Source organism: Gavia stellata, chromosome Z (assembly GCF_030936135.1).
Source record: "Gavia stellata isolate bGavSte3 chromosome Z, bGavSte3.hap2, whole genome shotgun sequence".
Lineage (NCBI taxonomy): Eukaryota > Metazoa > Chordata > Aves > Gaviiformes > Gaviidae > Gavia > Gavia stellata.
Window position 1 is genome coordinate 85,734,696 of NC_082637.1, and position 14,642 is coordinate 85,749,337.

Below are 14,642 nucleotides of genomic sequence, written 5' to 3' on the forward strand. Positions count from 1 at the left end.
TGATGGTTGAGCAGAATATAACCTGGACTAACAGAGAAGTAAAAAGTCTTCTCAAAATATGGCTAAATATGACTATGTGGTTGCTAATTTCTTTTTGCACACTACTTTGAAGCCTTCCCCTCCAAACAACCTGTATTACTGTGTTCTGATAGTTTGTTTTTCTTCTATCTGTTAATTACAGATGGAAGTCTATACTCAAAGTCCAGATGTGACTGTCTTCCACACTGAAAATACTTTTCCCTAGTCTGACCTCTGGAACTATTTTCCTTCTAGCCACTGGGATGTATTCAAGAATGGGAAGGGTTAAGAAATTAATTTGCTTGGTATCTTACCTTGTTACGTCCCGTAAAGGGATTCTAATTTGGCAAAAATACTTATTTTTCATTAAGAAACTTCTAGACAGGATATAAAAAGAAGTTGGGTCACAATAAATGTGATAATGTGAACAGTTAGGGAAGAAGCTCTTTTCACATTTTTTTAGTTATTTTTTATATTTTTTAATTCAATTTTTTTTAAGGCCTTGAAGCAGATGCGTATGACTGTGAATTAGGTCTTTATGCTTGTTTACACATCTGAAGAATGAAAGTCCTTGAGAAAAGAGGATATTAAATATATTGTGTGTTTGATCTTGTTCTACTGCTTTTTGGGGTTTTTTTTGTCCTTTATGATTTTATTTGCAGGATAATTTTTTTTGATTTGTTGGTGTGAAGAATGATGATTTGAACTAAACATGTCTATATACAGGTGCTTTATGGAAGCACATAATACGAAGATCACCAATATTTGAGGACCTAGCTCAGTCCTCATTGATGAAATACATTTACCAGAGAGCTATCTCTTCCATACCCTCACTGCTTTGGCTATTGTGTAGTACATAACAAAAGGGTCAGAGTAGCCTGTAACCTTACCACTGTGAACAGCTATGGCAGCACTGAGCTTTAAAGGGAGTAATTGGAGTTACCGCGACAGTGCTATACAGCTGGGGTAAAGCGCCCTGGTTAATGGCAAAAAGAAAACCCTTTGGAAGCAGAAACAGCATAAGTGTGTTGCTGTGCCTAGACTAGTTCTGCTGAACTAATATTTCAGCATGATATAATCTCTTTCTATGGCATTTTATTCTACTATGCAAACAGAAGCACACTTTTTGTATGTAAAGCCTTTTGGAAATTGGTGAAATTATGGTACCAGATAGCTATAGAAAAAATAAAATCTTGTTTTCATTTACTACATTCTTAATCTGGAATAACCACAGATTTCTGAAGAACACAGAACATAACCCAAATGTAATACCAATGTAACAAAGAGTTTAAGGAGGCTTGATGGCTAAAGGCAGAAATGTTTGTGGTTAAATGTAGATGATTCTCTTTCCTGTCTAAGGGTGGCCAGATATATAAATTTTTAATGTTAACTTGCTGAATTATTATACATTCGTATTTATTATTTACATAATAGAAGTGCAAGACGAACTGATGTTTAGCTTAACAGTACTACTTTGCATGGACCTGCATTGGTTAGTTTTTTCCTAAGGTACCTGTGGTACACCTGGAAGTAAAATTATACTGTGAAATTGGGGGCCTTTAAGGAGGACTGTGTTATTGTTCATGGTTGTATTTGTTGTTCATGGTTATTTAGAACGTCGTCTATTATTTTTCACAGTAAGGAAGATTAGTGTAATCGTGTTTTCCCTTGCTAATGAATGCTGATGCATACCTGCTGGGACATTCACTCCTTCTGTATCACTGAACAGGGTTTTGAGACGTAGAGGGCACTTCGGCAATGTCTCATTGACCTGGCAGCTGTTTGATAATGAGACTGCTCTGAGGCCAGGAGAAGAGTTCTATGAAACTTACGGGACTGTGTGCTTCATGGATGGTGAAGGATCAAAGCCAATAATACTCCGTGCTATTTCAGATAGAATTCCTGAATTCAATGAATTTTACATTCTAAAGTTGGTGAATGCTTCAGGTATTGTCTTCCGTATCACTATTCCCTTCTTATCTGGTAGAAAAGAATTATGTTTAATCAATCAAAAAGAAACCAACCCTGGAAAGAGCTTTGCCTTGAATCATGTCTCGATATCCTATACTTTTCTGGTAAGGTTTTAGGTTTTATTTTTCATTTAATCTTAATTTAGGTCTATGAATGCAGTTATTCAGTTCCTGAATTAGTTATACACATTTTGGTCATCTGACCTTTAAAAGGATGCCTCTTGGTGATTTCAGAGATACAGATCTTCGTGTAGTTGAAGACAAAATAAAGCTATATTAAAGGCTATGCATGTCTACCATAACGGAGGTTGGTTGGTTTGTTTGCTTTTTTCTAGAGGAGGTAAAATACTTATAGTTACCACTTCATATGGCTTAAATTACAACTGCTACTGGTCTGCTGCTGAGCAGAGTTCCAAATCTCCTGGACTCATTCCACCTCAATACTATTTATGTTCTGTGCCCAGATACAACTGAAAATGTGTGTTGACCTTTCCTGTAAGTGAAATCCATATGCATGTACAGAAGATTTCCTAATTGTAATAAGTAGATCACTACACACTTTGAACATGGAGGGTCTACATTCACATCATGATCTTCCTATCATGAATTGTTACTGTGTGGAAATAGGTGACTAATGGCAGGACTCAGCAGCAGTTTTAATATACAACTGGTTACTGATTTTGCAAGGTATCTCTGCTTCTGTTTCAGAGGCAATGGGCCAAATTTTGCCATTCCATATTCATGTAAATCTTGGCGTAATATGAGGCCCCATATTTATCAAATGAATCAAAGGTAACCTGTCTCATTTACTAATTCAGAAAAATTGGAGCTAATCTTGTTTTAGCTGAAAGACAACTGTATGTTTTACAGTTGAAAAATAAAATACTACTTTGTTTTCTATGAAAATTGTGTCACTATAGTGTTTTAAAAACAATACAGATAAATCATGTTATTTTTAAATTAGAGCATTTTCTAAGAGTTCAGAGGCTCTTTAAAGAAGATTTAACCCTTTTTAGAGACATATTTTATTAAAAAAACTTTAAGTACTTAGTAACTCAGACTGTGTTGTTTGAAACTGACCATTAACTTTTGCTCTGACTTCCATTATATAGGTGGGTCTCCTGGTCCTGGTGGTCAGTTAGCTGAAACAAGCCTTGCTGTAACCGTGATGATCCCATTCAATGATGACCCTTTTGGAGTCTTTGTTATAGATCCAGAGAGCCAGGACAGAGAGATAGTGGAAGATGTTCTTTCTGAAGATGATCTTTCCTACATCACAGACTTCACCATCTGGAGACAACAAGGCACCTTTGGTGTTGTCCGGTTAGGTTGGGAAATACTGTCTAGTACGTTCCAAGCTGGACTACCATTAATGGTAGACTTCTTGTTGCTGGGATCATTTCCAAGTTCAGTACAATCCCAGCCTCACATGAGGCGCCATCACAGTGGAACGGATGCTTTGTATTTCAGTGGAAAAGAGGACGCGTTTGGGATTATTGGTCTGGAATACCCATACAATGGAAATACTGCATTAACCAATTTTACTTTTTCGGCGTGGTTAATTCCTAATATCGGTACTGATGGTTATATAGTTGAAAAGGATGATGATAACGGGACCTTATTTTACGGCATGAAAATCCAAACGAATGATTCTCATGTTTCTGTAGTGCTTCATTATACAGCATTAGGATCCAATATGACATATATGGCTAAAGCAGCAGTCCTGAAATATCTGGATGAAAATACTTGGCTTCACCTCCTGATTACTCTGGATGAAAGTATAATTGAATTTTACATAGATGGAATTCCACTTCTGGGAGGAATGAAGAGCCTGAAAGGAGAAGCAATTGCTGATGGTGAGCCAAAAGCCTGCGTTATTTTTCTCCTTACGTAAAGTTCTGAAATGTGTAGAAGAGTCTAGCTCCTTGACAGGTGTATGCAAGATACTGAAACTATTATATTGGATTAGTTAATTGAAAAGGATTAATAGAAAATTCTGAGGATTTTCAAAAAGCATATGGAAATTAGAGCTGTGAAAGTGCCAAAAAATTCAGAACTGTAACAGAGGTTGGATTGCAATAATTTGAAAATAAATTAATAATTTATAATAATTTTTATATATGTATACTTATAATGTATATGTACAGTTATATATGTTTACAATTAATAATTACCAGAAGATTTACAGCACTGTAGCTGAGAAAGGCCTTTTTCTCCTCTCAGTTTCTGAAACAAAATGCAATAATGATTTTGTTTCTATTTGTGTATTACATTACAACTAAGCCAGTATCTTGTAAGCAATAGAATTTTTCAGGGTGTAGATATACTTACATATGTATTTACATGGTACATGAAAATTATGCCTATAATTTTAATAGTGTTCCAAAGAACATTAACATGTGTACTTCAGTTTATCTAACTGGGTAGTCCCAGATGTGATTTTAGTCATAGGTAACCATTATGGACATTCACTCTGAAAAAGCATAACAATGACCAGAGAAGTATCAGAACGCTTCCTTTTCAAAAAATCAGATGTTATGTGGTTGGGATACATTTATATTCACTCTTTCTTCTGCCGTTTCCCACTCTTACACGTGCATTTTTTTTTTCTTGGAGATCATCTCCATCCTTTTTCCTTTCTTCCCTCCTGCCTTCAGTTTCACATGCTTTCTTTGGTGGGGATAAGCAGTGAATGATTATCAAATTCTTGAGTGTAGTCTTTTTCTGTAATCAAAGAAGGAGGATTAAAAAAGATGCAGTGATGTTAAATGCATACACATCTACATACGTGTAGGTACAAAAACATGGAGTGAGAATAGAGAGGAGACTTCATTAATTGTAGAGTGTTGTATTCTATTTCTGTCTGTAAATTTCCAGTGGTTGAAGTCTGAGAAGTAAATTTGCCCTCTGTAACAAAGTAGTGCCTCTGCAATTAATAATTTCCATCAGACTTGCAGTACTGTAGCTGAGAAAGGATTTTTTTTCCCCTCAGTTTCTAAAACAAAGATGTGTGAAATGCAATAATGCTTTTGTTGCTAGAAGGATATGTCTGAGTCGTTGTAAATTTTCTATATTAGCGGAGATGGCATATGCTCTGTCTGGAGATACTACAAGTATAAGGTAAGGATTTCATCTCTCTCCATTTAATGTTGGCTACTACACAGTGGTGAGCACCATAGCCCAGATTTTCTCACCGTCCTCCGCCTTGTGCCCTGGGACCGTTATCAGTTGCTGTGATTGCTTGTCTCTAGAACTGACACTTAGTAGTGTCATACGTGTGCCAGTACATTCAAGAGCACAGTTTCTTCCAAAACCAGAAAACAGCTGGACAGAAGAGAGGTCCGTGTGTTTTAGCACAGTAGGAATGAGTATGAGCTACCAGCTTAGTGTATTTGTGAAAAAGGCAGCTGTGATCCTGTGATTTGCTGAGTAGGATAATTGTTTGGAGACAGAGAAATATTAATGCTGTTGTAAAAAGCCTTTGGAATTTGGTGTGTATTTCTGAAGTCGCAGTGCATTAGGGAAAAAGCACGTCCAGAGGGCTAATGCAGTGTTGATATCATCAGAATGGATCAACTGTCCTAACAGAGAGAAACGAAATGGGGTCTGTTTAGCAAAACAAAAGCTGAGAAGGGTTGCATTTGTGCTCTGCAAAGTTGTCTCTGAAGGAAAGAGAGAGGTTTCCAAGTCTCATAAAAATAAGGGATGGTGACAATGTGATGGTAGAACTAGTAGGGTGAAAAACCTGAACAGTCTAGGATGGAATTGTTTGGCCTGTGACGATCTACCTTTAACACTGAGATGAGGCTCAAGGAACCTCCTGATTTTACATTTCAAGATCAGTATGATTCCTAATCCAGGGATAATAAACAGTTTACCATTGATTTTTAACAAGTACAGCTATTCAGTTATAGTTTTATTACTTTCAAGAAATACAATAACATGAGGAAAATTACAATTTCCTTCTCAGGTCCAGGAATAGTGAGAATTGGAGCAGGAATCAATGGCAGCACTAGGTACACAGGGCTAATGCAGGATGTAAGGCTTTATGAGCGTAAATTGACCCGAGCAGAGATCTATGAACTCCATGCAACTCCTGCGAAAAGTGATGTCCACCCTGTCTCTGGGTATTTGGAGTATCGGCAAGGAGAGACCAATAAATCATTCATTGTGTCTGCAAAGGATGACAAAGAGGAAGAAGGAGAGGAGTTGTTCATCCTAAAACTCATTTCTGTGCGTGGTGGAGCTCGAATTTCACAGGAAAATACCACAGCAAAATTAAGAATACAGAAAAGTGATAATGCTAACGGTTTATTTGGCTTCACTGGAGCATGTATTCCTGAGGTAAGGTGTTCATAAGGAAAATTATAGGTGAGGTTTTGGACACAGAAAAATTAATGGCAAGACCAACTGACCCGCACAGGGCCTTGATTTCACATTGTTAGTTTTTGTAGTTAAGCAAAGTTTTTCTAGAATTTGGAAATGCGTAAGTTCTGTTAATACAGCCTCAGTCTCACTGGCATTTGCAATATCATTTTTAAAAATCCCCAAAATTATTTTTGTTAAGAAAATTGATTTTATTACATAAACTGAAGACTAAGGTTTACATTTTTCTAGAAGAACTTTTTTTTCCTTTACTTCTGTCACATCTGAGACTGGGTTATCAATTAAAATACAAGATTTTATTTTCTTTGGAGAGTGGATTATTACAAAGATTTTTATTTTATTTTTCTGTGTCACATGATGTGTCTGAAGGTATTTTACTAAAGGTCATGCAGTGACAAGGTGTGATGTATTTTTCCACAATCATTTGCTGTCATAAGGTGTAAGGTATATATTGCATATGCTTGATGTGAATTTGGTTGGTGTTAGCTGTGCGTTGTTTTTTTTTAAAAACATTGAATTGTTCTTTGGTAGTAGCCACCATATATGCAGTATATAAACTTGCTACTTGTTTGGGGAGAATTGAAATAAACATAATTCATTTTTACTTCATTACTCAGTTATGAGGGAGAAAGACATGATACCTCTTTTTATTGGTATTGGATTATTTTGGAAAACAAATTTCAGAATACTTTCCAGTTTGGGAACTCTCATGACTTTTTAATTATGTTCTTTCTAACTAAAGTGCTTATGTTGTGTTTGAAAGTAACCATCTTGCCTGAGTGATACTGGTTTTCAATTCAGTTCGGTTTGCTTTCTATGTGCTTACCATATGCTGTGATAATACATTCCTTCAGTTTCAAATGCCACTGATAATACAGTGATGCCACAGTTCATCAACCAACCATGAAGCAAAATTAAAAATTTATATGGCATGTTAATTGTTTTGCACTTATCTTACGTCCATTTCACCAGGGAAGTATTAGAGCTCTCAGTGATGATGCAGATACACAGAATTGTTTTATTAGTAGTTTAATTGCTGTATGTGCGTATCTGTCTATTAGGCAGCTGAAGGCACATGCAGTATCTGCACTGTGTTATACAGCAGCTCTGAAATTTATCTAATGCTTAAGATAGCTTTACCCTTTCTGGCAATTTGCAAACAAAATTATTTTCTATTTTAGTTCTATGATCATAATTTTCTAAACATGTGGTCAGTATCAATACCTAATTTGTTCCAAATATGTGAAATTGTTGCTGCTGAAGTCGTGTTCTCTGTGAAGACAGAATTGTAAAGAGGACTGTAGCGCAGAAAATTTTTCAAAGTTTTCCTGAATGATGATAGTATAGTTTAATTTTAATGTATCAATTTTTTTCCCCACAGTGTTTCTAGGTGGGGAAAGGGGGAATCTAAATCTTTCTTTACACTATTGCTAATGAAAATTAGAACAACTGACATTAATACAAAACAACAGTTTCAGTTGCTTTTGACATGTACATTTTAAGCATATTGATTCTGTCTTTGGCATGTAGTTTGAAGGAAGAGATTGTGTCCAAAACAAACAACAGGGTATAGTTATTGTCTCACCTTTATGGTCCTCAGGGAGATACTAGAAGCTGTTGCAAAATCCACTAAGATTGTCCTACCACTCCAAAAGTGCTGAAAGTAACATGGCAGCGATTTTTTACCTGAACATTTGACTAGTGTTAGAGAATTCCAAGCTTTGCATTTATTGCCTTGATTTACATTGACAATAACAAACATTTCAATTTCTTGCTTTCTTCCAGACTGCCAGTGAGGGTTCCACTATATCCTGTGTCGTGGAGCGTACAAGGGGAGCCCTGGACTATGTGTATATAAATTACATTATCTCGCAGGTTGATTCCACTGGCATTAATTACTCTGTTACCGATTTTTCTAACAGCACTGGCACTATCACATTCCTTCCTTGGCAGAGATCAGAGGTAAACCCTACCTTTCTATTAACTATTCATGCTGTCCTTTGCAAACCTCTTGGAAAATACCTTCTGAGGGTTCTTGACTGGTTTTCATACTAGAAAGTATTTTCTTCACATGGCTTTTGTTATATTTTGCACTTTTTTTTGCATCCCTGACAACTAGCAAGTGATATGATAGATGTTTAGAGATCTGTGTGTATCTTGGTTCAGGGGTCACCATGTGTGCATGTATGTTTGAATGCACATAATATATTAGATATTATTACATATACGTATGTATAGAATGTATTAACTAGATTTATGTATATGTATACTTGAAGTGTAGATAGTCCTGGACTGAAAGAATGGATCCAGCTACTTTTGAAATTGGCAAATGATCAGGTTTTAGTCTGAGTTTTGTAACTCAGATTTATTTCCACTTCAATTAAATAGACAGTGGTAAAGTTCATTGCTGTAATCAAGTGTCTTGCAACCGCTTTTGGCCACGTTCTGTCCCTTTTGCTTGATCTGTTCCTATGAATTCAGTCCTGCCCCCCAGCACAGGAATTTCACATTTATTTGAAGAAGAGGTGCGGGACCACAATACTGTAGAAAGTTCATGTGTGTTTTCTGTTAGTGTTTGTAAAATGGAAAGGGTGAATTTTTAGTAGAAAATGCCATCCTCGGTTTCACTTTTATCACTCTGCTGACGTCAGTATGGACTGACTGAAACTCACTGACACCATTTGAAAGGATCCCAGTGGCTCCACTGGAACTGTGGATCTGGTCCCATTTAAACAATGTAAGTGATTAGAGCTTGGCAAAAGCTTGCAATGTCTGAAAATTGTTTGTTCATGTGACTGTTCATTCATCTTTAATTCTCCATTGAATCATATTACTGCATTGCATACAGTCATGTAAAGCAAAAATTTCCAAAGCTTTTCTAGTCTGGCAGCACGGGTGAGACCTGCCTTATTCTATTTAGTGGCAGAAAAGGGCTGGTATACTCTCTTGCTCCACTGCTATGTGGTCCAATTTATTGTCTACATAGGGAGGCGTTAGTGGGCATGGCCCTAAGAAACAGATTGGGAGCCATTGCTCATCAGGTGGGATATCTTATGAGACTTTCCATTGAGGTTTGTAAGCTACTCATTCCCATGCCTCTAAATACAATCAGCTTCTTAAACCTTTTCTTCTATATGTTTGTCTAATTGTATTACAATATATAGAAAGCTGGAATTGTCTGAGGTGAATATGTCAGCCTGTGCAGAGCAAATTATGTTAATTAATAGCATGATGTGCAGTATCAGGTGTCAGGTGGCATAAAAAGCTTGCTTTACTTGCTCTCTAAATTGGATTAATCACTGTAATTTCTCTTCATAAGCACAATTTCTTCAGGATTTTTAAGTCTATCAGATATTTCACTTTCAATATACACAATTTATGCTTATTCTGAGATACGATAATAACTAACTGCTTGCTTGGTTATGGGCTTATGTAATTTGAAGCACTTAAGAAAATACGCCTTCCATTTCTGATAGCTTGGTAACATTCTTTTTGGAATACTTATTCTAAACATAAAATATTATCCTAGAAGTTAGGTTAAATTAGGTGGAAAGCAAGAATGTTGCCCACGTTGCTCTTAGAACTACCCAGCAGATACAGCTGACTGACTAATCAAAGAATTTGATGAGTTAGGCAGTGTCGTGAAACTTGTAAGTGATGTATGGTGCATGGTTTGATTTCTTCATGATTTGGTCCTTCTCTAGGTCTTAAATTTGCATGTTATTGATGATGACATTCCGGAGCTAAATGAATATTTCCGTGTGACATTAGTCTCTGCAGTGTCTGGAGATGGAAAACTAGGTTCAACTCCTACCAGTGGAGCAAGTATAGATCCAGAAAAGGAAACTACTGATATCAGCATCAAAGCCAGTGACCACCCATATGGTAATAATGATGGAGATGACACAGTCTTGTTGTAGATAATTGTATAGTTCTAGCTCAACAGATAAAAACTTTGCTTAGCCTTGATAGTTGAGGAAGCAATGCTAAGTGTTCCACTTTATCTAACATGAGATTAATTCATAATTTGTATACAAGAGTGAAAGCCGAGTTCCTTATTCTTGCGAATTTTACAAAAAGGCATCAAAGCTTCCCTGACCAAACAGGTGATGATTCCCTTCTGAGAGCAAATAAAGTTTGCAAGTAGTTGATCCTGTGCAAGTTTTTCTCAGATGAGAATTCCTTATGAAGAGAGACATTTCTGCATGCTTATTATACCAATAAGTACCCAATACAATGACATATTTTGGGAATAGCTGAATTAATTATTGTTCTGTGGCTTTATCAATACTGCTATGGATATCAGTGTGAGAAGGGAAGGTACACAGCACATCCCTGGAAATAGCATGAGTTAGGCCTAAGGGCATATCAAAATTTGATTTTTAATTTCAGAAATGTCACAAAATATGAATACTATAAATAATTTGTTTTCAATTGATTCTCATAATTTAAATTTGGTAAGAGAAGCCATGTAAATAGTACCCCTTGTCTGGCAGGTCTACTACAGTTCTCTGTGGGGCCACCTCCTCAGCCAGGTGATGAAATGATTCTGCCAGCCTCTGCTGTGCCCCATATTACGATTAAAGAAGAAGTTGGACACATCAGATTACTGGTAGTTCGTGCACAAGGCCTTCTTGGGACAGTTCTGGTGGAATACAGAACAGTGCCACTTACAGCTTTCAGTCCTAAAGATTATCAGGTATGGCCATTGTCAAGGTGTGTAATTATTCTGGAATTTAGTTCCAGTTATTTGTCCTGGAGATAGCCTTCAGTTTGAGTATTTTAGTCTAGCTATGATTCTTTTCACAGAAACACTTTGATTTATATGGTGATTTGATAAATAAACGTGTAATATTCACTTTAAAATATATATCACTATGTGACTTTTACCTCCTGTGTGTGCAGGATGTTTTATTTCCTAGGAAAAGTGTTCTTTTTTTTTTTAAGAGAATTGTCAATGTAGCAAGAAGGGATATTTGCAATTGTTGCTGAACATGTCAAACTTTATATGAGCATTCAGGTGCATGTTTAGGTTAAGATTATATTTGTACCCACTGGGATTTGTACACATTCAAAATAACCTGCGCGTATCTGTGTTTTCTTGTCTAACTGAGATTTGTGCAGAACCATGTAGATGAATGCAGATGCTCATAATTCTGTGAATTTAGATGTCTTTTTCTCATAACAAAGATTCAGCAGATTTTTTAAAAGCTTAAATGAAGCTAAGTAGATGTTTTGACAAAGACAAAGAAAATCAAGGTTCTATTTATTTTTTCATACGGATGAAAACATTACACTCGAACAAAAATGAGCTTTCATATTGCAGGCTGTGGTGGGCATGCTGGAATTTCAGCCAGGAGAAATATACCAGTACATTACTGTTAACATCACGGATAATTCTATCCCTGAATTAGAAAAAACTTTTAAAGTGGAGCTGTTGAACCCAGAGGGAGGAGGTAAGGCACGCACGTCAATCCATTGGTTGTATTTTCATGTTCTCTACTCATCCATTAAAATCTTACCTTTCTTAGGTGTACTATTTCCATTTTATTTCTAAAGACAAACAAACACCCCTACATCCCCCAGACATCTGTAATTTTTCTTAACTGTTCTTCAGATATTTTGTTAATCATTGCTGGAAACAACCAGAGCCCAAAGAAAGTGTATTATTACCATGTATTAGGTAATTTAATTATTTAATTAGGTCATTAATAATTTTATTATTTAATTAGGTCATTAGGTCACTTTCACATTATGTAATTTCATGGCTGATAATGAAAATTAATGTAAAAATACATAAATTTGATTTTTTAAAAAATTATCAAGATTTATAAAATATTTAAGGCTAAACAGCCAAAGTGGGTTTTTTATCTGCGTTTTCTCTTTTGTCTGAGTGAAATCAGAGGAATTGAAATACACTGGCTCATAACATATTCAGCTGGATTATAGCAGTAGGAGACTGTGGGTGTTGAGAGGCTTAGGGAGTTTAGGTGAGCTGGAGAGGTAGCTGGTAGCTGTGCAGAAGAACAAGAAAAACACTCAAAGAAAATCCTGGTGTGAGATGTTAGACACTCAAGGAATGGCAACCATCAGTGCTCCTGCCACATAAAATCACTCAGCCCTTACAGGATTTGTTCCCATTGGAGAAAATTTTTAAGGGAGATTGTAAAGCTGGTTGGAGGGAAAAAAGTAATTAGAAACCTTGACAGCCATAAAGTGACTTTTTAACTGATGTTATTTTTTTAAGCAATCCAGAAATGCAAGTGTGATGACTTTTGGGAAGTTGTATCATACTACCTTGAATGTCTATGGTGCAACGTGGCAGTATGGTGCCATGTAGTGATTCTTTTGATAAAAACTTCAGACCTTTCATGCATGCAGACTTTTTGGTTGAATAGTTGTTTTGTTAAATTAACTTTTCTCTTTAAATTTTTTTTTGTCAGAAAACTTGAAGCTAACTTTAGTAATTCACTAGGTAGATACCCTCTTAACACAAATACTCTTTTTGGCCTTTCCAACGCCATTGCAAGCACAAAACTTAGGGTAAAGTCTCCGTTAGTTACGCTTTCTGCAGATTTTTCCAACTTTCTGACACGTTTTTGCTCTGTGAGAAAATATTAGAATAGAGTTTGGGTTTTTTTTTTTTAAATTCACATTTCCAATTTCTCCATGACAGACCGCATTTAGGAGTGAGAAAGGGGAAATAGAAAGAGGGCACACAAAGAGGGAAAGAAACAAAAGAGGAAACAGAGGTGTATGTGTTTTCTTGCCTTTTGACCTCCCATTGCTATTTCCAATGTCATAAATTAAATAAGAGGTGGCATATATAATACTTTTTCTGGCTTTTATCAGAAGTCCTGTATACTTTCATGTCCAAAATTGATGCCTTCCTAGAATACTTCCCTCTCCTTTTGTGTTGTCCAGAAATGTTTAAATTACTTTCTGCTTTCTCTTTATTTATAAATGTATATATGTGTATATATCTGTATGTCTGTCATCTTAAAGTTGCTGAGCTCTTTAGAAATGATGGCAGTGGTAGTGGTGATGGGAACATCGATTTCTTCCTTCCAACTGTCCATCAACATGGTAAGCATTTTCAATTAATCCTATTTTTTATGGCTAACTGTAATATCCCTCATAAATTACTATACTGACACAACTTGTCATAGTGTTACTTTACCTGCAGTTACAGGTGATTAATTTACATTTATCATAAAGTTCTGTCAAAGCATTCTTTCCATTTTAATTTAGGCATAATTTCAATAGCAGTCAGTGTTTAGTGTTACACAGAAAATAACAGCTTCTATACCATCAAAACTATATTGCTGTAAAACACAATATAGTCATTCCAGAAGTATGGTTTGCAAAACTAGTTTTGTTTGAAAATTGTCAAATTTTCTGGAGAGCAAAAATCAAAGACACTTTTTAAACTGAAGTTAATTTGAAAATTGCTTGATTGTATGCTTTGATACGTGCTTTATGTTATTTTGATTCTCTGCATGTCAAAAATACCCTTAAAGAAAAGTAAGCTGTGTTAGATATTTTTTAAAGGAATGTTTTGGTTGTTTTTCACGTCTTCTCTTTAAGTTCATATTTGTCATGACATACAGAAAACAAAGATAATACTGAGAAAATCTAAAAAATACTAGATGCAGAAATAACGTAAAATCTGAGGGAAAATCCTAATCATATAGGACTTCAAATTAAACCCAACAGACCTGAAAATGTTATATGAGCACCCATTATCCTAGCTGAATAATTTATTCCCCTCTGACAGCCCGATTTTCAATTTTATTTATAAATGCAAAGGATTTCAGTTTGAATATGAGAGTAAGTCTGCGGTTTAGCCACTTTTTGGAGATTTCTGGGTTTTTTTGAAAGGCTGTTTCCCTTTTCCTTGTTTCCAGAAATTGTCTTCTCTTTTGCTGTCTGAGCAGCAAGTTATCTCACCCAAGACAATCTTTTTAATACTAGGATTTACAGGACTTGTTTTTCCTTTTTCTCCCATTCCAGCTTATGTTAGGATGAGACCTGCATTCATCTGGTCTATCTGCTTACACTGTGGTTTACCATGTAACTCCCCACCATCCTAAATTCTGCTCCATTTTCATTCATTAAACCTGTAATTTTATTTCTGTTCCTCCCTTAAAATATTCATATTTACTATATTTTTTTTGTTGCATAGTTCCACAGAAGGGCTGCCAGTACTGCATTATTGAAAGTCAGTTCCTTATCCATGTGGATAGTTATCATGCATTTCAAAAAACC

At 35.8% G+C, this 14,642-nt stretch overlaps 1 protein-coding gene across 1 annotated transcript in view; it reads left to right on the forward strand.

Moving 5' to 3' along the window:
* The window catches only part of ADGRV1 (adhesion G protein-coupled receptor V1), a 295,225-nt gene that overhangs the window by 44,483 nt on the left and 236,100 nt on the right, over positions 1 to 14,642 (forward strand). The window contains exons 20-27 of the mRNA XM_059834045.1: positions 1,748 to 1,965; positions 3,101 to 3,844; positions 5,959 to 6,332; positions 8,160 to 8,336; positions 10,079 to 10,259; positions 10,871 to 11,073; positions 11,701 to 11,830; positions 13,380 to 13,460. Coding sequence (XP_059690028.1) covers positions 1,748 to 1,965; positions 3,101 to 3,844; positions 5,959 to 6,332; positions 8,160 to 8,336; positions 10,079 to 10,259; positions 10,871 to 11,073; positions 11,701 to 11,830; positions 13,380 to 13,460 — 2,108 coding nt within the window. The remainder of the gene's footprint in view (positions 1 to 1,747; positions 1,966 to 3,100; positions 3,845 to 5,958; positions 6,333 to 8,159; positions 8,337 to 10,078; positions 10,260 to 10,870; positions 11,074 to 11,700; positions 11,831 to 13,379; positions 13,461 to 14,642) is intronic.